The sequence below is a fragment of the Lissotriton helveticus genome, chromosome 1_1 (genome assembly GCF_964261635.1).
Source record: "Lissotriton helveticus chromosome 1_1, aLisHel1.1, whole genome shotgun sequence".
NCBI classification, from domain to species: Eukaryota; Metazoa; Chordata; class Amphibia; order Caudata; family Salamandridae; genus Lissotriton; species Lissotriton helveticus.
The window spans coordinates 1418544260-1418570324 of record NC_136057.1 but is presented as its reverse complement, the minus strand read 5'-3'; the positions used below and the strand labels follow the sequence as shown (position 1 = coordinate 1418570324).

At 45.3% G+C, this 26065-nt stretch overlaps 1 protein-coding gene and 1 pseudogene across 1 annotated transcript in view; one reads left to right on the top strand and one right to left on the bottom strand.

Annotated features, from left to right (window-relative positions):
• Positions 1-582: 582 nt before the first annotated feature.
• QTRT1 (queuine tRNA-ribosyltransferase catalytic subunit 1) overlaps positions 583-26065 on the top strand; it is a 345830-nt gene continuing 320347 nt past the window's right edge. Inside the window, exons 1-2 of the mRNA XM_078685122.1 lie at positions 583-862; positions 6133-6201. Of these exons, the coding sequence (XP_078541248.1) occupies positions 632-862; positions 6133-6201 (300 nt within the window). The 5' untranslated portion in view covers positions 583-631. The remainder of the gene's footprint in view (positions 863-6132; positions 6202-26065) is intronic.
• LOC144809848 (metal transporter CNNM3-like) lies at positions 11824-16932 on the bottom strand (annotated as a pseudogene).

Here is a 26065-nt window from a genome sequence, read left to right as displayed (position 1 = left end):
CAATTACACTGGGAAGAGTTCAGCATTTTTCAGTGGGCCCCAACTTCTTGGCTGGGTGGACAGCGTCTACCCTCTGAAATAGCAGGTGGATGCTATCTAACCGCGTGTACCCTTCCAATTACTACCATGCCCGCAGTGCCCACCACGACAACCATGGCTAAAAACCATTGGCAAAACCAACAGGTCCCAAAGGTGGGATCTTATGGGTTTTCCAGTGCTTGTTTTCTATGGCATACAGCGTATCGGTTTTGAAAAGCCTTTGGCTGCTATACTTGACTGCTAACTGCTATATTTTAAACTTGTCATAGACACGATTTAGGTCGGAGAGTCCCGATCATCATCTTCGAAGCTAAAAATATTTTCATTTGGGCTGTCAGTCTCGCCTGAAATTGCCTCTCCTTCAATAGAAGTAAATGGGAAAAATATATTGTCCTGATTAATTGTAAATTCTCCCACTTTACTCTTCTAAAATGTCATGTTCGATTATTGCTTGCTGGTGTTCTCCCATTGCTTTTGGTGACGATTTTCGCACATGGCTGCCCCCTGAATATACTTCCGCCGTACAGCTCCTAAGATGGCGGCCTGCTGTGTGGTTCCATCGCATTCCGGTGACGTCGCATCCGTAGCAGCAATGGCAGCCTCCGCTAGCACAGCAGCGCCGCTTTCTCTACGAGTGCTAGCGGAATGCCGGGTATCCAAAGCCCGGGCATGCGAGCTGCGATTGCCTCATGGGGAGGTACCTACGCCGGTCTTTATGCCCGTGGGGACACAGGGCACCATGAAAGGAGTCACGGCGCATCAGTTGCGGGCGCTTGGATGCTGCATCTGCCTCGGGAATACCTACCATCTGGGCATGCGCCCGGTAAGTGAGGGCGGGCTCTTCCAAAATTTACCATTTTGAATTGTTTTTTAATTTTTTATTTAATACGATTTTATATAGCGCGAACATTATCCGAAGGTGTCAGAGCGCTTTACATAAGAACCAGTTGCGATACATAGGGACTTAGGATTACATGCGTTACATAAAAGATACAAACAACACAAAATTGTAAATGTACAAGTTATAAAGTCACACAAGGAAAAGATATTCAAGGAAGGGATACGAATGGGTATACTCTAAGAGTCAGTCACATAGGAATGGTAGAGAGTACAAAGGTCTACTGCATATACTAGTGATTAGAGTTCTATATATATATATATATATATATATATATATATATATATATATATATATATATATATATATATATATATATATATATATATATATATATATATATATATATATATATATATATATATATATATATATATATATATATATATATATATATATATATATATATATATATATATATATATATATATATATATATATATATATATATATATATATATATATATATATACAAATAGTAGATTTTCTCAGGTCAAGACCCCAAAAACCAGGAGAGCAGAGTTCCATTAAGTGGGGTCGGAGGGGGGGCGCAGTCACAACACCGTGGTGAGAGGTGTTAATGAATTAAACTACAGAAGACGAATAATAACTATGCATTTTCAGTACAAAACTACAAAAAAAGGATAGCAAGATGCGTTTTCAACAGTGATGAGGAAAAAGTAAACGACGTATTTCTTCCTGTGTAAAAGACGAGTTCGGACAAAAATTGTAACTTGCCTTCAAAATGAAATGATCAGTGGTATTGATTTCAATTGGTTTTAGTTATATTTATGAGAACAAGTTGTGCACACTTACATGCACTAATAGTAATTGTATGTTAGGACACAACAAGAGAGAAACTTGTATTTATTTATTTATTTTATGTGTTTTTATATAGCACGGACTTTACCCGAATGTGTCAGAGCGCTTCACAATAGGAACAGAAATGATCCATAAGGAGAAAATTACAAGTGACCATGTTACAAAAGCAAACGTTACGTTACATGAGGCAATAGTGACAATTGTGCATGTATCAGAGGCAAACAAAATACAAGTGGTAGCAAACGATACATTGTATGAGGGAAAGTGACGTGTGCACGTTGCAAAAAAGTGTACAATACTGCAATAAATGGCAGGCACACAGACTACAAGAACACACTGGGAAGGCACTTCTAGAGTCATGGTGAACAGAATTTCCTATAATGGAAGGACTTCCTTCAGATAATAGAGAGGGCGTGAATTAAATTTGGAAATGTCTTTGAAGGAGGAGAACTTTGAGGTCAGTTTTAAAGGCCTTGGAAGAGGTGGTGGTCCAGAGCTGAGGCGGAAGTGAGTTCCAGATTCTCACTGCTTTGCCTGAAAAGGATTGGGCCGTCGATCTTTCGTTCTTGAAAGTGGGAGGTTCAAGCAATACATTTTCTGCATTACGTGATGGTCTAGAGCCTCCAGAGAGTTTCAGTTTATTCGCCAGGTAGCGAGGAGAGGAGGAGTGCAAGGCTTTGTGGGTGATACAGGCAGTCTTGTAGATAGATCTTGCCTCGATGGGAAGCCAACGGAGGGTAGATAAAATGGGTGTGATTTGGTCGCTTCTTTTGGCCCCATATATGAAACGAGCTGCTAAATGGAGAACAGATTTCAGGGGGGACAGATGGGATTTGGGGAGGCCAGTAAGAAGAGAATTGCAATAGTTCAGTGTGGAGAGAACCAGCTTTTGGACCAGGGTTTTAAGGTCTTGTCCCGGGAAGAAGCGACGAATCCCCCAAAGAAGGCACAGTTGGTATCGAGCAAACTTTGCAATGGAGTTGATGTGGGAGAGTAGATTGAGTTTTTTGTCGAGTATGACACCAAGGGATTTTGCGCTGTTGACAATGATGGGTTTATTGTTAAGTAGATTAATCTGATCCATCCATGATTGAATCGGGGAGGAGAAAGTGAGGAGGAATTCAGTTTTCGGGGGATTCAGAATCAGTTGATGAGTTGACATCCAGTTTTGAATGGAGTTGAGAGTAGAGCTTAGGCTGGAGAGAGCGTGAGTGGAGGCCACCTTAAGGTAGATTTGAGTGTCATCCGCTTAGAGATGATAGTGGATCCCGGATTTACTAAGGAGATTTTCCAATGGTTCTAAATAGAGGTTGAACAATGTGGGTACAAGTATAGAACCTTGAGGAACACCTTGACCTACCGCCAAGGGAGATGAAAGACTGTTTGCCATTTTGATCATCTGGGATCTATCAGAGAGGAAGGAAGCAAACCATTTAAGCACAGTGCCCTCCATGCCCATTCTCTGTTGAAGAGTGTTAAGGAGAGTGTTGTGATTGACAGTGTCAAAGGCTGCAGAGAGGTCAAGGAGAATTTGAAGACAAGACTCCTCCAAATCGAGTAGCCGCAGCTCGTCATCAATCACTTGCAGCCGGACTGTTTCAGTGCCTCAGCTCTGAAAGAAGCCAGACTGGAAATTGTCAAGAAGATCATTGTCCTTGATATGACGAGAGAGTTGTTTAGCTACACATCTTTCTGTGACTTTTGCAAGAAAAAGTAGGTTAGTGATGGGGCGGAAGTTGTTGAGGTCGTTCGCATCAGCAGTGGGTATTTTAAGCAGAGGGGTGACCTGCCCAGTTTTGAAGTAAACAGGAAGGGAGCCTTGACGGAGAGAGCGGTTAACCAGAGTGGTCCAATAGGAAAGAGAATGGGTATAGAAGTCAATGGCAATGGCACTAGGGATGGCGTCAAGAGAATGGTTGGAGGGCTTTGTTTCGAGGATGCATTTGAGGAGGGCATCTTCAGAGATGGGGTCAAAGTTCTGCCAAAAGGCTAAGGATTTGCGCTCCTCTGGAGTGGTAGGATGAATAACCTGCTCCACAAATGATTTCACTTTTTCGTCAAAGAATATAGCGAATTCCGCTGCTTTCTTTGTAGAATCCTCCAGCTTGGAGGTTGGGGGAGAGCAGCTTGGATTCTTGATGAGATCGAATAGTTTTTTGGGTCTATTTTTGGCTGAGTCAAGGAGGGTTCTGAAGTGCGACGCTTTTCCAAGGAAGATGTGCTTGTGGTACTTGGATCTTGCTGAACGAAGCGTGGCCAAATTATCGGTGGAGGGTGCTTGTCTCCATTGTTTCTTCAGGAATCTTAGGTACTTCCTTTCTTCATGGAGGGATTTGTTGAACCAAGGTGCTGAGGGAGTAGGCCTTTTCTTTTTACTTTGGAGAGGAGCAACATTATTGATTTCGACTGTAAGGACTGTGAGGCATTGGGAGGTGAGTTTGTTAACCTCTAGGGTTTTTTTTTTTTTTTTTTTTGCAGAGTTTTATATAGCGCGAACTAGAACCGAACCGAATCAGTTATCAGAGCGCTTTACATAGCACCAGTTATGTTACATGAGGACACATTTTTTTTTTCATTTTTAGGCACGGGGAGATTAAGTGATTTGCCCAGAATCACAGGGGGTTTTTGGCGTCGTTACCGAGACTCGAACCAAGTTCCCCAGGTCCGAGGTCGAGCGCCTTAGCCGTTAGGCCAACCCCTCTCCCGGGTTCGGGTCTAGCCTTGGAAGTGATAGCAAAGCTGATTCACAGAGGGTACCGAGGTCAATATTTTTAGTGTCACTGTACCAGGAGGTAGCCCTCTTAGGTTGGCCGAGAGTTATAGAGTGTGATAGGTGAAGAGAGAATGGGATGAGGAGGTGGTCAGACCAGTCTATATGAATAGGGGTAGCGATAGTAAGCATGCCTGCTTTAGAAATAACAAGGTCCAGGTCCAGACAGAAGAATAACAATGCATGTTATTCCGTGAGTCAGTAATTATACCTGTGGCATAAGGCATTTCACTATTCCTTATGTCACTGGTATGGAGGCCTCCAAAGTATCTGTTGAAAACCGATGGCCATAGTTTAAGATGGGCATCGCTTATCAAATTGGTTAGCTCTAAGGAGAACAGGACCTACCTAGAGTATCAGTGGAGGCAGCAAGGTCTAGGGTACCAGCGATAGTACTTTGGATTTTCTATTGTAATTGGGGACAGAAAAGTTAGTTCCATGTGTTCAAGCGATACTTCTTATTTATGACCTCCCTAAACATGGCCTTGCCAGCATTGGTGGTGTCGAAGAGGCTTGCTTTGCAGATTTTAAGACACTGCCAAACGGCGTTATTGACTAAAAAGAAGAGAGTGTGATAAAGAGGGTTATTTCGAGCATGTGATCCATGTTGAAACTCTGGCAACAGTGATATTTTAAGTGAGATGAGTAGTAAAGCGTTTTGAATTTTGTATTCTATGGGTTGGCTTTATTTTTAATGGGTAAACAAAAGTATGAGGCCTTAGTTTGTTTTTTTAAAACACTGTTCTGGTGAGGATCTTTGTGTATAGTTAGCCTAGTGGTTACTACTCTTGTTATTGCCATTAGCGTCCAATATTGCCTGTTATCTGCAGGAGAGATAGTAAATTTTGTTCTGAGATCATCAAAGGCTGTCATGCATCCAAGGCCGGCTTTGGGCATGGGCGAGCTGGACCCAAGCTGCCAATATTCCGTGGGGCGCAGCAGAGAGCTACCTGACTTAATATCATCATGCAAACAGCATCTCGCCCATCCCACTTGGTGTCAATCGGGTCCCAGCCCTTAATGTACATCAGCGTAATTGTTAGTACCCCATCAACAACCTGCCCTCCTCCCATCTTCATTACACCCCCTGCCGTCCCACCGCAATGACACCCGCCCCCACAACAAACAGCAAATGTTCTTTCCACCCAGGGCGCTGTCTCAGTCAAACCAATTTAGGGCCAGCCCTGCATGCATCTATAAGAATACCTGGTCGATTAAGAAGCTGCCCTTAGCTACTCATCTGGACTACCTTATATTACATCTTTGGACTCAGGTCCTTTTATGATCCATATTAATAGTCATAGCCATTCCTCTTTCAGGCCATTGCGCCTGATTTTAATAAACTCATCCTATTTGTCACTGTGCAGTTCTTTACACATAGTTGCAGAGTGATGTGTTTGACTTAGTATCAGGACGAATCTGACCGTGTTGAATGATGTCTGTTGCTCAAAGAAATAAAGTAAAAGCTGAAATGGTTTCATTATTGCCAGTCACTGTTAATGACGCTGGGTTGCATTCCATTTATGCCATCACCTTGAGCAAAAGTATTTCCACCATACTACTGGATTTAATAATCTAATATATTCTGTACATATTCCCTTAGGGCCCAGACCTGATTAAGAAAGCCAAAGGCTTGCATGGTTTTATGAATTGGGACCGGAATCTTCTCACGGTGAGTGGTGCACGTTTATGAATATTTGTTGCTATAGTTGACTCTTGTCTCCAAATTTCATTAACTGTACGTAGACCGAATGAGCTGCATATATGAGGAAGGGGGTTGGAAATCTCCATGCATAAACGAGATCTGCAAAACAGAAATAAAAGTTGCCCTTATCTAATGTCCTTTCAAATTCTCCACAGTGCACATAGTATGTTTTGTGTGAGTACAGCATGCAAACGTTCAAGGATTGCTGGGCACTAGCAGAAGCTGGTTGAGAACTAACAAACACGTTTTTTAAAATGTATTTCTGAAGACAAATCAGTAAGTTTCTAACATAGAGTGAAGGGAAGACATCCACTTTGACCTATTGCTGTGCTGCAAAATCAAAACCACGTTTGAGTGCTGTATGGCTCTCCGTAACTTTCTGGGTCATTTGGAAACTTAGGGCCAGATTTAGGGTTTGGAAGACTGGATACTTGGCCCCAAACACAACGGATATCCCATCTTCCCTATTGCGAGTGCGTTATGTCCTACTATACTTGTAATATGGCGGACTGTATATCTTGTCACATTTGTGATGGAGTATCCCATCCTCCAAACTTTAAATCAGACCATAAATGTTTATCATGAGATACCTCTGTTCCTCAGCATTTACCCCATCTGCCTCTATTGTTGGTGCCAGATTCAATGGCTTTATCTTACACTGTCAGTGCTACTATGCTCCCACACCACACCCTAGTGGGTGCTTCTTTAACCACTTGGCTGCTAAGGCTTTTAGCCTCCTGTGCTGACATTTATTGAATCCCATTATACATGACGAGCTCCCCTTGTCATGAGCACAGCTCCAGTGTGCCTCATGACGAGCTCACCTTGTCATGAGCATGCAAGAGGTTAATTATTTGCCACAGCACAGCTTCAACACCTTCCAGATCCAGCTCGCTTCTCGAAGCTGCAGCATGCTGAATTCTCTGCCAAGCAGACCCTCAGCTTAGAATGGTAACCACTTATGACTTTGAACCCCTTTTCTCCTCCATGTTACATATGCAGATCCCACCTATGCCTATGAACAACAATTCCACAAAACGCATATGAGCATTGTTCTCCAGCTACTACATCCTCTATAACCCAAACCAACTTTGCATCTGTTTTCCTCTTCAAAGGCATTGCTGCAACTTTCATCCCATATGTTAAATAATACGTTGTTTGGGTGTTACTACAGAAGTCCTATATTGGCTATGCGATGAGACACTAAAATTGTAGGCCCAGCAACATAACATTGGACTAATAAATCGGAGGAAAAAAGTCTCCCAGGTGCGAGTACATCTGGAAATGCGCAACTTCCTGAACACTTTCTTGGGTTTCAGACCTGTGAACTGGACTTAGTCAGTTCAAGATTGTGTACTAGAGGACATAAGAGACCTGGTGTATACTGGCCTGGTAGCTGTCCTTTTGTGCTGGCCTATGTGAACTTCATTACCCTCGCGGTAATGCTAGGTCGGAAGAGATCTTCAATGGAGTCAATAATTGTCAAGTAGTATATAGCGGAGTATCCTGCACTCGTACAGCCCCCCGCCCTCTCCCAATACAACGCTGCTGCAATCTTTCCATGATGGGATGCAACTCAACCATGCAAATTTCATAAACATGTTCCTCCAAGATGAGACTCTACAAAAGATAAGAAGCTGAACAGCCTTTTGTGGGTGAAAGTATCCCTAACTCCACTGGCTCCACTTTGTTGGCCTCAGTGTGTAAACAAGCGCACATTGAATAATCTTCTGCACTAGAATGGTAATACCACTGCGTAGATTTTCCCGAATGTGCTTCTAGCAGAGTGCACAAAGGTCTCTCCTTCCTTGTAGGATGGTTTCCAGTTGCCACATAGTAACCCTATATGAAATATGTATCGACCCCAAAGTTTCCACAAAGTTCTAACCTACTGTAACTTATTGGCATCACCAAAGTAGATCATATCTTGCTGCACATTAAAAATGATCATACAAGTATAAACCTGGAGAGGAATGGAGAGTCAATGGGTATTTTATATCCTATTGTGTAAGCAAATTATTTCGCCTCAGCACCTAAAGAAGGCTTGGATGAAATATCCTTCCTAAGGAAACTGGTTGGTTGTGTCTCCTGCGTGCCCCCACCCACATATTTTTGGGTTGCAAAGTGTTTATAAAGATAAACATTCGACACAAAAGTAACAAGCCTTTTTTTCTCATGGTAGTTTTAGCGTTCATTGAAAGGTACCATAAAGTGCACCGGAGATTGAGAAGGCCTTGGTTTATGCTATACAAGGTAAACAAATGAGGAAAAAATCCTCTAATTTCACAATACATTATTCTTGCATTTTTCTGTGTTTGATGTAATACCCAGAAGAGAGAGCAATTCTTATTGTTTTTTTTTGTAATGCAAAAATATTTGTGTTTTAACCAGCAAAGACTAATGCTGCGTTTTAGGTCTCACCTTTATACAGCCATAGCTGTCTGGTGTCAAAAGACCTATTGTGTACATTACCGTTATTTAAAGTAAGCTTTGGTTCAGCCCATTGCTTAGCATTGGTTGGCTTTCTTGTCAGTAACAACTGCAGGCTTTTTATTTGATGTATATTGCGTCTCCTTCTTGTGTTTTTTTCTACACTGTTACTTAGCTTCTTTACCAATCTGTTCATTGGATGACTTTTCATTCCCCAGCTACCATCCAGGGAACTAATTTTTACTTTTGCTTTCGACACACCATGGGAGTGCATATGCTTCCTTGCTGTCTATTTCTCTCCCCCTGCGTGCTGCTTTTTCTTCATATCCCTGCCACCCATGCTGTCCGTGTTGCTCCCCTGTCCCGCATGTTTGTCCATTACTCCCCGATTCCCTCACCATTTGACTAAGGTTTTTTTTAATACCTCCCCCAATCCCTGGCCCCTCCCTCCCTATTCATCTGCTACTTAACAATGGTGTTGACTTGACCCTCACCCATTGCACCTCTGCCCATCCATGTTTTTATTTTTTAATTTAATGTATTTATGTATGTATTATTTAGAACTGCCTGTAGCTGTAACTTGCTACAGTGCAGCGACTTTCTTTAAATGCACTTTTTATATTGTTTAATTTACCGTTCCTAGATGCATATTCGCCATCTTGGAACAGAAAAGAAAATGAAATAGCAGCTGCCTCATGAAACAAGCGTGCATATGCACTTACACGTCACCACGGTAACCAAGATTGCTTTTGTTGCTCATACAAGAACCCCTTGTCTGGACATATGCTCACCGATCTGTGCGACTCAGTTTGATAGCAAAAAGGGATAGGTGAAAGAGTTTGAATCAATCAGAACCAATGGCAGTTGCTTTGGGCTCACTTATCCTTGTTGTTTTGCTCAAATATTTCATTACAGAGGGCGAGCAGCCACATGCAACTCTGAATTGGTCTTTCTCCAACAGAGACAGTCCGGCCTAAACTTAAAACCCATGTTCCCAGTGCAACAGCAGGGACATCAAACGCCCCTTCTACAGCTCATTCTAGAAATAGTTGTTAAGTCCCCATTTTTTTGTTTGCTTAATAATATGATCCTATTGAATATTTCAGTAGTCCAAATGTGACAGAGCTTTATTCAACTGAAGAACTTGGGCTGTCATGGGTAAAGAGATCATATTGAGCACACATGCCCCTCGTTAATTTATTTATGTGTGTGTTTATTTACTTCTTAGTCTGCTGGCTTATGATTAATAGCACTTTGTGGTGCAGAAGAGCCCATTAAGTCTGTTCTTGAATACACCAGATGCTTTTCTGTGCATTGGGGAGTCTAAGCCATCTAATTGGGAATCTTCTGCCAAGGTTTCTAGTCTGAATTTTAAAAGCCATTACGTTGTCCCCAGGGTCGATCCTTCCCCTTTTTGATTGGCTTAAAGATGGGGCGAGTAGTACTCCTTTAAAAGACTGACCTTCTGCTTTTTCTCTAGTAAAGCCATATTTGGTTAATTTCTGAGGTCCAGGTACAAGGCATTCCAAATGTGGACTCCAGACATCAATATTTCCCTGCCTCAGTAGGAATTGCATGTGAATCTGGATTGTGAATTTACCTTACCACTATTGAACATCAGGGTGTTAAGCTGGGTGTGTAGTTGTCTTGTAGCAAATAGATTTAGACTGGCCTGGCCTTTGACATGAAGACGGTGCAGACGTTCTAAAGTTTATTCTTTGACATTGGAAGCTAATGCACGTCTTTAAGAGCCGTTATGATGTGATTTGATTGAGTCTCCCAAGAGTTGCAGGCTTTTTTTTATGCTTGAACACTGTTCAAGTTGTAGTTATTGAGTTGTACCAGGACTAAGGCACTAGTCAGTTCAGAACTGTATGGCAGTTGAAGCATGCATCTTAGCTTAGCAACATAGGGTTGAGGTTGGTGTATTTATCCACTGCTGTGATTTGTGGATTAAAAGAACAATTTGTGTCACATCACACTTTTTGTTATGGCTTGCACTGGACTGTGGGTGGTACCATGTCCTTCAGTCCCTCAGAAGGAAGACTCTCCTGTTTTCACTTTTGATTTCTTCCAGACAAAGATGGCTCTCTTTCATGGATGTGTATTTTAGTTATTTGAGGTGGTGAGTGGAGTGAAGAGTGCTTTTTCCTGCAAGGTGCACTTCGTGTTCTCTATACCCCTTTGGAGTGTAATTGTATGGAGTAGTGATCATTAGTTATGGTTTTTCCAATCAGTCCTTGCCCTACTTTTATGCAAAAGCAGGATTTAAAGCCCTGTGTTATCTTATGTTATGAATATTGTAAAGTGCATAGCTGCCCCAGCAAAGGGGCGTCCCAGCGCTAATCTCAATGCAAAGAAGGAGCCAAAGGAGCCGCTGAAGAGGGTAGCGGGTTATGTTGTAAACAAGCGTTTGCAATGCAATGGGCCTCGCATTACCGAAAGTTTGAGATATTGGTGTTGTAAATAATAACATAGTGTAGAGTGGTGCAGATAGATTACAATGGTATGGAGTAATGTGGCATAAAGTGCAGATCATAGATTGTTTCAGAGTAGAGTGAAGTAGCATAGATTGAAGTGGTGCAGGGTAGATTAGAGTAGCGAAGAGGGGATTGGCATAGAGTGCACTGGTGCAGAATGGAGTGCAGAGTGGAGTGGCATAGAGTGGAGTGGTGCACAGTAAAGTGGAGAGGCCTAGAATGGAATGGTGTAGCATGCTTTTGCTTGGAGTGAAGTACAGTGGAATGGAGGGCATTGGCAGAGTGGTGCAGAGTGGAAAGCAGAAATCGAACCCTGGTGAAAGGATAGGGTCACTGGAGGTACAAACTCTAGCTGGACACTCTAAACAAATAAAGTCAGGAACCAAGCATATGTGACTTACAAACCATTGGTAAACAATGGACCAAATGCATTCCCAGTGAAGCTTTCTGAAGGTCCCCAAGAAGTTTTTAGCAAATCAGACAGCTGCGCTCTTTGGTAGGTTACGAACTAAAAATGGGGTGGGTAGTAGTGTTGTGTAGGCACAGGAGTTTTAGCTTGCAAAACACTCTGAAACTAATTGGCCGGCCATTGCAAAGGTACAGTAAGAACTAAATAGCATCCAGTGCTCTCAAACACCAAACCGTGCTATAAGCAAATCCTGGTGATCAATGTGCTGGTCTACAAGACCCAGACTTTGGCCTCACCTCTCTTGAACTCCTCCAGCATGGCATCGAGTTTGGTGACTTTAAATACAAAGTGCAGTGGGTGGTTGTAGAACTTGGTGATGTTGCTGAGGGGCGTTCAGTCATCTGGTCCACCGTTCCAAGGTCCTTGACATAGAGGATGTCCACAATTTTAGAGCTCTTTAACTCATAGACAAAGATGCAAGTGCTATGTTATTGAGGAACCTCCTGAGGCTTGAGCCGGGAGTAGAGCGGAAACGCTTTTTTAAAACTGTAATTTGTTGTGTGTTTTAAAACTTGCTGCACTCACCGTCTGAGCACTAAGCACTGCCACAAACCTCCGAGGTCAGCTGAATAATACGCTGTCACCGGCGAGTGTTTGTTTACATCCCTGCCGCCATTACCAGGACACAGGCCACGCCCACCGGATAGGCCACGCCCCCTCTTCGTCACTCGGTATAAAAGCGCGCTGAATACTAGCGCTACCTAATGTTATTGAGGAACCTCCTGAGGCTTGAGCCGGGAGTAGAGCGGAAACGCTTTTTTAAAACTGTAATTTGTTGTGTGTTTTAAAACTTGCTGCACTCACCGTCTGAGCACTAAGCACTGCCACAAACCTCCGAGGTCAGCTGAATAATACGCTGTCACCGGCGAGTGTTTGTTTACCTCCCTGCCGCCATTACCAGGACACAGGCCACGCCCACCGGATAGGCTACGCCCTCTTCCTCATTCCTGCTCCCTATAAGTATGTGTTTATACAGGAAGCGCAGCGGACGAGCGCAGCGGGCGCGACGAATGCGTGCCGAAGGCGCGCATAAGGCAAGCTCGTCTGCGCCGAGTCCGGGCCAGGGGCCATACCCCTTACATCTCAGGCTAAACAGACCATAGCCTACAGCGCAGACGCTCTTCACGACATGAGGCCCGTGGGACATGATTGTGTAAGGTATTGTCTCGACACAATGCCCCTTCCAGCCACCTGTCCAAAATGTAACGCCTCTCTTATCACATGGCAAACCAAAACCTTGAAGCAGGAATATTGCATGCTCCTATTAAATTGCAGATCCTTACCTAACATAAGGTGGAAATCTCCCTCCTACTGGAGGAACGTAGGCCGGACGCAGTGTATCTTACGGAAACATGGCTAACGTCTGACTCCGACCCTGATGTGGTAGCATCCCTCCCCTCTGGTTATCAAATTACTCGTCAAGATCGTCCAGACGGCAGAGGGGGAGGACTAGCAATCATATTCAAAGATCAATATCGCTGCAGACTTACCTTGGAAAACATCCCAGGTTGTGAAAGCATAGCCTTCTCGCTGGAGTTTTCTCCCAATCACTGCTTCTCGGGCACATTGATATATCCCCCACCTGGCCCTCCCAAACAATTTCATAATCACCTACCAGCAATAGTGGCACCACGCATTAGCACCGCTGCCAACTTCACTGTGTTGGGCGACCTTAACTTTCACTTTGATTCACCGCTGGATCCCACGGCTACTACACTAACCGACGACTTGGCCGCGTTACAACTCACCCAACGAGTAAATACATCAACTCATGTGAAAGGACATCTCCTAGACACAGTCTTTAGTAACTGTGTGGATCTCGTAGTTGAGCCCCCACTCCCTCTCCCCTGGACTGACCATTTCTTGGTGCCTTTCACCTGGTCCACCCAGAAACCCATCCCGGTAACACCCAGGACAAGACATGCTAGATCCTGGGCACGGATACAAGTAGATGAATGGACAAATAAACTAATGGAAGAACTTCCCCCTAATAACGAAGATCCATGCCTGGCAAACCAGGACTATGAAAATTGGATCTTGCACTCCCTCGAAACTATCCTCCCTCTTAAGAAATCTACGGTAAAACGTTCCCACAAAACAGCACCATGGTACTCGGAAGCCCTCAGGAACAAAAAGCGCCAATGCCGAAAAATCGAAAGGAAATGGCGCTCAGACTATTCCACGGAGGAAAAAATTCGATATCGGAAGGAAATCAAAGCATATAAAGAGGAAATAAAAGCTGCTCAAGCAGCATACTTCTCTGACAAGATCTTAGCTTCAAAATCTAAATCCAGGGAAATCTTTCACACTCTGCAAAAATTGAATAAACCTCCCCCCCCCAGTGTATATGAGGAAAAATCTGTCTCCCAATGCAACGATCTGGCGGAATTTTTCTCGGCCAAAGTAAATAAAATATACACTTCCTTCCCTCTCAGCACTACTCCTTTGACAGTTCAGGATACCATCCGGGGGTCAGACCTTGGGCTAGCCTCTTCACCCACACTTGACCACTTTCCCTGCATGGATCTGGAAGTGGTGGAATCTACGGCTCGGAAAGTAAAATCCGGTTCTCCAACCGACCCGGCACCTCCAGAGGCCATGTTACTCGCATCTCAGACGGTCCTACCTATCATCAAGAACCTTCTGAATGCCTCCATTGCTTCTGGTATTGTCCCTCCTGCCTGGAAACAGGCAATGGTCCGAGCACTGATAAAAAAGCCAAACCTAGACCCATTGGACTTTGCCAACTATCGCCCAATCTCACTGCTTCCCTGGGTGAGTAAAATCGCTGAGAAGTATATCAACCTCCAGCTGGTTAGCTTTCTTGAAGATAACCAGCTGTTAGACTCCACCCAGACAGGGTTCAGACCTAAGCATGGAACAGAGTCCGCCCTCCTAATGGTCATAAAGGAGTCCAGGAAAATTCTTGATCAAGGAGGATCAGTGGCAGTGATCCTCCTTGATCTCAGCGCGGCGTTCGACACGGTCAGTCATAACACCTTACTGAACCGCCTTTCGAGCGTTGGCATTGTGGACAAGGCCTGGCTCTGGATTAAATCTTTCCTAAGCAATAGGTCGTTCCAGGTGTTTGATGGGCAGACAGTCTCCTCCAGCATACCCCTGAAACGTGGAGTCCCCCAGGGCTCCTCTCTAAGCCCCGCGCTTTTTAATATCTACATGAGGCCACTGGCTGAGGTAGTTCGTCCGTATGGAGTTAAGATCATCTCCTATGCGGACGACACCCAGCTGGTGGTCTCACTAGCGCAGGAGGCTCATCATCCACTCTCAGGAGGATTAACAAAATGCTTGGAGGAGGTGAAGGCCTGGATGACTCTGTCATCACTAAAGCTCAACGGTGACAAAACGGAGCTTATGCTCCTGGGCCCGGCTGATCTGACCTTCATCAACTCATTATGGCCCACCTGTCTTGGCCCCCCCCCCCCGGCGCCGAAAGAAAACATCAAAAGCCTAGGGGTATGGCTGGACAGGAGTCTCTCTCTTAACACTCAGGCCACAAAGCTTTCCGCCATCTGCTTTGGACTACTCAGGACACTGAAGAAAGTTCTCCCTCTGCTCCCAATGGAGGCAAAGAAAACAGCCATGCAGGGCATAATACAGTCACGGCTGGACTTTAACAACGCCCTCTATCTGGGTGCACCAGAGTACACATTAAAGAGACTAAAACTAGTGCAAAATTGTGCTGCCCGCACTCTACTGCAGATCCCTTGCAGAACTTCAGTCAGTGAGGCACTAACCAGCCTACACTGGCTCCCAGTACGTAAGAGAGTCACTTTCAAAGCAATGTGTATTGCCCACCAGGCCTTCTGGGACTCGGGGCCCCAAATCACACGTAGCCTAGTTAGTCAATATCGTCCAGGCAGAGAATTGCGCTCTAGCCAGGCTTTTATGGCAACAGTCCCTAGAATTAAAAGGACAAGATCAGGCGGAAGGATGTTTGCCTTCAACGCCTCTAAGATCTGGAACTCCCTTCCTTTTCATTTGAGATCCAATCCCGACCTCGCCTCCTTCCGCAAACAATTGAAAACACATCTGTTCAAATCTCCTTAACATCTCAGCTTTACCCCCCCCCCCTCCCAGTTCAGCCTACCTCTATTATACTTTCACCTGGTTCCTCTAGCGCTTGGACGCCTCAGGGCAGCAATTCGCGCTCTAAAAAATCCATTTTCTTTCATTTTCTAAGTATAGCCGCTCTGCAAGATCTGTGACATGGTGCTGAAGTCACGCATGGCACTCAGCAGGAAGCAGTCCTGCCCCGGCATCAGGGTGCCCTTCACAGTCTTATTCCTCAGAGCATCTTTGCTGAACTCCTCCTTCACAAACTCGTTGTAAGACTCACCATTGCGCATCATGTCCACCACTTTATCTGACAGCAGCCATGGACTGATATTGTGATGGAAAGCCAGATTCAGCAGTTTGCCAAGTTGAAAAAGAAAGAGGGAAAGTAACGACCATACACAAATATCAGCCAGAGGGTGCAGACGCTCAGCTCCAGGCCCCAGTGTGAAGCGAGAGCTGCTGGAGCCAGCTCACCTGGCAACAAGAGACAGCCCACTGCCAAAAAGATGGCAGGCGCTGGTAAACCCAGTGCCAGGTACAGCAGGACATCAGCTGCTGCATTGGCCACTACTGCCAGGATCGATGTGGCAACGAGGGCCACAGTGCCACATTGTTGCAGTCGCTCCGGTCACTTTGCATTGCATCTCTCTTTCTGGGATCCACATTAGTGCAGTACATGCAGCTCTACTAGTTCTAAGCTTAAGGAGCTAAGATGCAAGCCATGTGCAAGACCACTGCCGGAGCTGCCAGGATACCTAGGAGCCAAGGTGGAGAACTTGGAGCCAACTTGCCATCAACTACCACCACAGCACCAGCGAAGGTATCCCAAGCCTGGTCCAAAGCTGTCCTTGTGCAAATGTGAAAAAGCCATGCAGGAGCCCCCTCTGGGACAGCCACAGTCACCAGTCCCCAATACTCTTCCCATTATCCTGTGGTTCCAGCTGCAATAGCCCCTCATCTTGGGGCCCCAGCAAGCTGCTGCTAGACCACCTCCTGAGAAACCTAGCCAGGCCCAGGACACATTAAGTAGTCCCTCTCCATTAAGGCGAAACCGGAAGGAGCACCCAGGGGTACACAGATGACACCCCCAATAAAGGATGCACTTTGGAGTTCTTCGAGTTGCAAGCCCAGCAGCACAGGGGGCAGGGCGTGCGTCATTGGGCCCGTTGGGAGCACAGAAAGCACCAGCAGCCTACAACTCCAGTCTCCTGATTCCATCATAGTCTGGCTGCCCAACACCATATTAGGGGGAGGCGAGTTGCAAACACACCTCGCCCACCGATTCAACTCTCATTGGTCCAAGAGGGAATGAGAGCCACCAGTAAAGAGAGGGAGGGTCGAATTAATAAATTGTAAAGACGCTGAAAGGAAAACAGATTAGAAATAATAGGATTGGTACATTTTATTTTTGCAGTTTATTATCCGGCACGTGTCTCTCTAAAAATTATAGTTAATTACATCACATAGGACAAATCTGTCAGACCGAGTTTGCAGTGTCAAAATTATTATACAAGTGTGTCTGCCTCCGACACAGCAGAATGAACCAAGAAGCCCTCCCCACAACCAGGGGCGGACTGCCAATTTGCAACATGAAAAATATAATTTAAAAAAACCCAAAAAGGATTTGAGCGAGCCGTGTTATAGGGAACTTATGCGTCCGCCATTATTGAAGCTCAAAAGCAAGTAAAACAAGGGGTATCAAGACCTTGGCCCAGGGGTCCTCACATGCTGTGGCTAGTACAGCTCATTCACCTGCAGTGACAATCAACCCCCTTTTGAAATGGAGCGCAAACTGGAGGAAGGCCTGACAATCTGCTATGGAGCTGACCTCTGACAGTTATGTTTCACCATTTCCTGTCTGCAGGGACTGTTCATGTTATGTGGAGCTGTAAATCGGGGAAAGTAAGATAGAGAGTGAAATGAGGAATAACCTACAGGCCACACTACAGAGCGTCTTCCTCAACTCTGCAGAAAGGTCCTGGTTAATAATCGCGGCACCATGTAAAGAAATAGAAAAAAATATCTATTTCTTTACCTTTAGTATAATCGCGGCACCCGCGCTTTACTTTGCGCTTTAATTTTAATGTTAAAAGTAAACTGCCGGTGCCGCGATTATACCAAAAGTAAAGAAATGGATGTTTTTTTCTATTCCTTAACTTTTGGTATAATCGCGGCACCCGCACTTTACTTATAACATTAAAAGTAAAGCGCAGGTACCGCGATTATACCACAAGTAAAGAAATAGAAAAAAAAATCTATTTCTTTACCTCCGGTTTAATCGCGGCACCCGCGCTTTACTTTTAATGTTAAAAGTAAAGCGCCGCTGCCGCGATTATACCAAAAGTAAAGAAATAGATGTTTTTTTCTATTCCTTTACTTTTGGTACATAGCTGCCAAGGTTTCAGATTGCTTAAGTGTGACATGTTGATAGTTTCAATGTACTTATGAGTGACATTCAACGACTATGAGTGACACTTTCTAGTGACCAAAATCATGCAATGATATCCACGGAAATGGAAAAATATCAGAACTTACACTCATTTGACCAACGGAAAACTCAGACTCTGCAGCAGGTGCGTTTAATCCCATTATTTCTAAATAATCTCCACCCTAAACTCAGTGCCAGGTGTTGTTGAACCACAAATAATAAAGGGATCTCTGTCACAATAGGAGCAATCCACTGAGCTATGCATATAAAATACAGTGTAAATGATTGCAGACTATCTTTGCAGCAGGCTTATTAACCCTCTGTGCTTATTTATGGTGAGACTCAAAACGGCCAGAAGACAGAGTTCCGACCTCTGGAAACATTAATCTACAGGTATTTTCCCTTGAGGTGCACAAAGGGAAAGTGTACCCATTTGCCAGACACTATGCCCTGCTGGAGGCCACCCCCCTCCCTCTGCTGCGGTCGGTTATTACATTTATTTGCTTCTTACCGGAGTCTCCGAGATCAGAACCATCCAAAATCCAATCACTGTGAAAGCGAGGAGCTGCTGGTGTGACACTACGGAGATATTTCGCCTTTCTTTTCTCAAGAGTCAGAGAGGGAGCCAGGTTGCCCTGCCTAGGCCTGTGGCACCTGCTCTCACTGTGAGACTAACGCTGGTGTGGCGAGGACGGGGCATAGTTGAGGTCAGGAGGAAGTGAGCAGGTGCTCGATTCTCAAACACCGGCTTCCTCCTTTAACTCTGGGCCAGGCAGGGCGCGTGGATGGACAATAGCAATTCACATACTCTTACTCCTGGGGGCCCGGCCGGCGTGCAGGAGACTGGACATCCTGCCACCACATCATGCACCGGACGGGGAGCTCAGTTGCAAATGACGGAAGTGAAGACCGGACACAGCTCCTCCCCAAAACACCAAACACAGTATGTGTTGGCTCCATGGGGGACAAAACAAGACCCGGAGGGGGGCTGCGAGCCGACCTGCCTCAGAGAGGTGCCGCCAGCGCCTGGCTGAATCCGGAGCGCCTAATAAAAGAGGTCACTGAGGGGGGGTGGCGCCTGTTCAAAGTTTCCAAAACACTCGCATGCCAACCCCCAGATAAGCATGACTACACGAGGCAGTCTAATCAGCCGTAGAAGGTTCACACAGCCAGGCCAGAGGGGCCACAGCCGCTGCTAATGCATAGTTGAGCCCAACCCCACTGCGGCAAGAAGTACGCTAGAGAGGAAATGAAAGTCTGAAAGTCTTTCTTCGTGTACTCGTCCCCTAAGTTGTACGCTTGCAAGCATCTCTCAAGGAAGTGCCAGGAAACTCTGTCAAATGCTTTTTCGGCTTCTAGTGTGATAGCGACGGCCGGGTCTTGTGAGTTTGAGGAGTGGTCTATGACTTGGCATAGGAGTCTCGTGTTGTCATGCGACATGCGAGATTTCATGTAGCCCACTTGCGTTTTTCCGATCAGCTGGGGTAGTATCTTGTTAAGTCTCATGGCCAGTACTTTTGCTTATATCTTGCAGTCTAGGTTAATTAGCGATATGGGGCGGTAGTTTTTGGGCCATTGTGGGTCTTTACCCTCTTTCGGGATGACTATTATATTGGCTTGAGCCATTGTTTCTGTTATTGAACCTTGTTCTGCGCAGCTGTTGAAAGTTTTGATCAGGACAGGGAGAAGAATTTCTTTTAACTTTTTATAAAAGGGTGCTGTGTAGCCGTCCGGGCATGGTGCTTTGTTGTCTTTTAGTGAGTTTATAGCTATTGCTATCTCGGTCTCCTTGAATTCTCGGCCTAGTGTTTCCGCTTCTTCTTTCAGTAACCTGGGTAACTGGAGTCTTTTTAAGTAGTCTGTGGTGCCTGCCTTGTCAATGTTGTCGTCTCTTGTGTATAGGTCTTTGTAGAACTCCCTGAAGGTATGTAGGATTTCTTTGTGGGAGGTATGTGTTTTGTTGTGCTGGTCTGTGATAGAGGATATGCAGTGCTGTCTTTGCTTGCGTTTGAGGTATGTTGCTAGTGTTTTCCATGCCTTGTTCGCTTCGCACAGGTTGATCTGTTTATACTTTCTTATCCATAGCCCCACTCTCTCACTGAGGATTTTGTTAAATTAGTATTTCTTCCCGGTAAGTGCTAGGAGAAGCTCATTGTTTGTGGTGTTGCCTATATGCCGTGTTTCTAGTTCTTTTATGTCCTTTTCTAGTTTGTCTAGCTGTGATTTTGCTTCCCTATCTCTCCTGGCCTTGATTTCTATCAGGCTCCCTCTGGTGGTTGCCTTTAGGGCCTCCCACAGGCATTTGGGGGATGTATCTGGTGTGTCGTTCTCATTAATATAGTTTTGGATTGCTCTCTCAATCGTGTCTTTGTCTTCCTTCTTTGCGATCATTATGTTATTGAACCTCCATCTACGAGTAATGTGGTCGTTATGTCTGCCGGTTAGGTGTAGGCTGATGCACAAGTGGTCTGAGACCGTTCTTGCTGCGATATCTGTTTGCTCTATAAGGTGCGTGTGCGACTTTGAGATGAGAATGTAGTCTATTCTGCTGTATGTGTTGTGCGGATTGGAGTAGAAGGTATTGTCCCTGGTGCCTGGGTGTTGTAGTCTCCATGGGTCTTGTAGCTCAAATCTGTTGCAGATATTTTTAAGGATGTTGAAGGAGGCTAGGGGTCTCGGCTGGGAGCTAGATTGTCTGTCTAGGGTGTGATCTAGGACTAGATTGAAATCACCTGCAACGATATTCAGGTTGTGCGTTTGGTTATTTTCTAATTTCCTTGTTACTCCCTCCCAGAATGTTGTGTCCTCTTTGTTCGGTGCATAAATGTTGGTTACTGATATTGTTTCTTCTCCTCTTTTGAGTTGAGTGTACAGGAGTCTCCCCTCGTCATCTTGTTCTACACTTTCAATTGTTAGTTTGGATTTAGAACTCACTATGGTTACTACTCCTCTCTTTTTCCCCACCGCTGGAGAGCAGGCTAGTTGGCCTATCCATCTCGCTTTAAGCTTATTCGCGTCTTCTAGTGATAGTTTGGTTTCCTGCAAGATGATGATATCCCCTTTTGTTTTAGCACAGACAAACCCCATCCATCTTCCAGGTTATGGAAAACATAAATAGGACAGGGCACCAAGTCTCACACCTATACAAATTACTCCGACCTGTCACATCCAAGCTTAACGCAAAAAAGACGGCCTACTGGGAAAGCCAGACAAAATCTAAACTGACAGAACAGGAAATACCTAGCCCTAGAACCTCTGATCACAGACATCCTAGGTAACGAAGACATCACAGGGATAACAATCAACAATACAACAGCCAAGATCGCTGCCTACGCGGACGATCTACTGATATTAACGAACAACCCAGCCTATGCAATTCCAGCACTCATCACACAATCGAAACCTACGCCAAACACTCAGGCTACAAACTCAACAAAGACAAATCAGAATGTATGCCGCTCAACGTACACACAACAAGGGAGGCAATAGATGACTCAGGCCTAGCATGGCAACCAAAGGCTGTCAAATGTCTGGGCATCCAATTTAAAAGAAGCCTAAGAGGCACCCTGGAACTGAACGAAATGCACACGCTAAGTAAGATAAAAGAACTATTAGACACGTGGTCACCAAAGTTCATCACATGGTGGAGAAGGATAGACACCATCAAAATGATGGTGACCCCTATAAATCAACTATCTTGCAGACATGCTTCCCCTGCCCCTGACAGAAGACTTCCACAAGAAAATTGACCAAATGATCAACAAATGTATTTGGAGAGGGAAAAAGGCAGAATAGGCCTCTGCAAGCTGCGGCTGGGGAAGAAACTGGGTGGGCTCAACTTAGCTGATTTGAAAACGTTTCAACTAGCATTCATAGCCAGACAAGGGATGCACTGGCTGCTCCCTATACAAAAATACACACCAACATGGCTGGCCATAGAGAAAGTCCTGCTGAACAACACCGACCCACTCACACTGCTAACATCCAACAAACAAGCACTCAACAACAACCCGTTCCTAAAGATCACGAAGCAGGCGCTACTGAAGGTAGATCGCGACCTAAAAATCAGCATCAAAAACTCACAATGGGAAACACTCTGGTCTAACCCCAAGATTAAGTACAGGCGCAAAACACTAGACATGAATACATGGAAGAAGCGAGGCATTCAGTTTGGTAAGCTATACACTTTCAACAACCTAAAGGAAAAACACAACCTCCCAGATATAGAACTGTACAATTTCCTAGCTATCAAAACAGCTCTATCCAAATCAAAACTGCACAGACAAACCCCATCCATCTTCCAGGTTATGGAAAACATAAATAAGACCGGGCACCAAGTCTCACACCAATACAAATTACTCCGACCTGTCACATCCAAGCTTAACGCAAAAAAGACGGCCTACTGGGAAACCCAGACAAAATCCAAACTGACAGAACAGGAAATACAAACACTGTGGGCTTCCCCGTCTAAAAACATGGTGTCCCCAGTATTAGCACAGACCAAATTCTGGTTACTCCACCAAGTCCATTGGACACCAGCACGACTAGCCTCAATAGGCCTAAGGGACAACAACACCTGCTGGATTTGCAGTATAGAGAAAGGAGACCTAGAACACCTTATCTTCAGTTGTACAAAAGTCAAACATTTCTCGGAAAAGGGTATTAGATTTCACAAATAAAACTCTGGGCTGCAGACTTACGCAATTGTCACAGCACACATCTCACCAGACATCCCAACGCAAGAGGACAGAAACCTCCTTGACTTCCTCCTCACCTCAGCAGCAAAGATAGTACTCATGAACTGGAGGAACACCACCAAAGCAACATTCAAAGGGTGGCAGAACTGGGTGATCTTCCTCAGAGGAGCAGACTACACCACTCTCAGAAACACACCTTGAAGACACCCCAATAGAGAGATGTGGTTAAACTAGACAAATTCATAGACTCCTTCAAATCACCATAGACAAAGCATAATCCTAGCGCCAACGCGGTGGTATTTTCTGTCACAAACAACGACCACTACTCTGTGTTTTATGTTTTTATGTTATAAACAAACAGTCACTTGCGACAATAAGTGCTACATGTTACTGGTATTCCAGTCCTTCTGGGCAAACAAAGTAGAACTGCCGGAATCATCACAAAAGCCTGAAGTGACGACCTGCCAAAGAACATCAAACTTTACATGTTCCCTTCCGTTCACGCAGCGGGTGCGCCGAAGGCGTGTCCGTCTGCGCCCATATGGGCCCAGAGGCCATAACCCCTGGCCATATCAGGCTGCCTAGACTTGTTTATGAGTTGAAACAACTACATGCCTTGAGATCCATACTTGAACACCCAGTCGCCGCCTTGGAAGAGTTTGATCAGCTCCCGCAAAATTGTACCCATTGTTCCTTCACATTAGATGTCCCGCAGCTCTGTAGCCGCTTTACACGGAGGACTTCCATTTCTTCCTCCTTGGACTATATCTTCTTTAGCGTGAACTGCCGCTCTTTGCCCAAACACAGACTGTGGAAAATTAGTACGGTTTGGTAAACATTATCTGCGCCATCTTGCCTTTTCCCCTGATGCCACACTTTTTGTCGTGCGCACCCGCCATTTTAGGTGCCTCGATCAGAACCACGCTCTGCACGCCACTGGCCCCCAGCACAGCCCTTCGCCCTCACAAACCCCCCACGCACTGGCCACCCCCCCGCTCTCACATGCCTTGGGTCATAAACCCCTCTTCAGCGCAGCTCTGCCTCAGAACCCCATCCTGTTCCCAGCGCGACACCTCCCTTCATTCCTTTCATGGTCCCAGGCCCTTTGATACAAACCCCCTTTCCTGCGTGCCCGTTTGTCTTCCCCGTTCCCAGGCCGCCACCTGGCCCTGCGGATACTGTTTATTGCCCCCCCGTACAGTAGGAAGCTTCCCCCATTAAAGGACCCTCGAATTGATTAAACCCCCCTCCCTATGATATCCGATCAACCCCACACATTCCGTGAATCAGCGGAATGTCCAGCTGCGCGATAATCATCACCTATTGTGACCGGGGTGGGGACTTCAACTGTAATAGTGTGTGGGAACGGGCCTGAAGGGGAGATTCCGAGGATGTCCTTTCATACTTCAAAGCATTGTAAGAATGTGTTACCTACAATAAAGATCATAAAACGGTGTATAAGAGGCCAGGCCTCAGAGATGCGGTTAGAGCACCTCGTGACGATACTGGCTGTCTGAACTGATGTGTTCTCCTCCGGAGAGAATAAACCTTGTTTCCTGCCTTCCAGTCTCCAGCGCCTGCCTCTTCATTGATTAATATTTTGTGGGTTAAAGAGGCGATACCGCCGGGCAAATATTGATTGTCCCTGACCTGTTTTTACAATTTGCGTCCCAAGCGTGGGGCCCATCAGCGACACGTGGATCCAGTGGGAGAGGTCCTGACGACAGAGTGAACGACTGCAACGATCGGGAGAGCTCTTGCCCAATAGACCCTCGTCTGGCAGCCGATCATCCGAACTTCACTGGTTCCGAACAGACCTCTCTCGAGTGATCTACGGTCCTGACTGGGAACCATCAGGAGTGCCGCCAGGAATACGAGGAAAAGAGGACGATCAGGCGCTGGATTCGGAAGATAAGAAACTGTCCATACGGTCCGGGTAAGGTCGTGTAAACACGACGAATTGCGAAATGATTGTTTTATTGATCGGAAAATACTAGTATTACTCTTTGTTGATTTGTTTGGAGATTCACTGTCTGCAAACGGAGAAACAATAGGCTCTCTCTCTTTGCAAACAGTGAAGGATAGGTAACGCAGCCAGCGTGCCTATCTTTCTCCCCCACTGATTGATTATTTGTTCACGGATTGTTTTCGGGAGATTTTCCCTCTCCCACACTGATTAATTGTTTTTTACCCCGAACTACTGTTCGCTGATTGTTTTCTGGAGATTCTCTGTCTGCAAACAGGAAAGAACAGGTTCCCCTTTGCAGATAGTGAAAGGGTAGAGGACGCAGACCTTTTGCGGGCCTACTTATTCTCCCCACTGATTGTTTATTGACTGTTTTGATATTGGTTCATGAGGTATTCACTGCCTGCAAACAACGTAGAATAGAAATATTCTGTCTAGTCTTTGCACGCAGTGATAAGATAGGCAGTGCTGACTTTTGTCCTCGTTGTGAGCCGTCATGTCTGTCTTCTCCCCACTGATTGGTAGTTGGTTCAGCCCGGACCGTTTATTAGAGGTGGACCATCTAGCTCCGCTGGAAGGCACCCCTAATAAAGACATGTTCACAAACTATGGATTAGTTACCATAGCCTATAGTAAACTGTGGCACAGGTATACCAAAGAAAATCAAGAGAAACAGTGGCCACTAATAGGATCCTTCGATCTTGATAAAATAGAAACGTTAGAAATAGCCCTTTGTAGTAATAAGACAACGCCTATTATGCTCGACAGTCTCGGTATGTGGCGCAAAGAAGCAATGCAACGAAAGAAAAGAGACGAAGTCAGAGTAGGTAAAGGAATATATCGACAGGACAACCCCAAGACACATCGACCCGAAAGTAATCCCCCAACACTACGCACAGGACGACCAGACTTAGGGCAAAACCAATGTGCTTTTTGTAAATGTTCCGGGCACTGGAAAGCCCAATGCCCGACTCTACTGAACGAGGGTAAGAGCAGAGGGCCGACAGAAATAACAGGCCGGCAGAAAGGGAAAAGGCGTGAGACAAAGATGAATCAGACTGACACGGACAGGCCAGATAGAACCACCACGTTTGATTATGCCCGATGGCACAGATTTCGCCAGACCGATTTCAGCGACATGTTTGAGTCCTCATAGATCGAACAACGCTAAGACGAGAAACCCAGTCTAGCTCTAAGTTACCCGGTGACGAACCCCGTACTACTGCTACTGTTCCCTAACACAAAAGAAAGCCACCCTTTTCGGATAACCTACAGAAACAATAC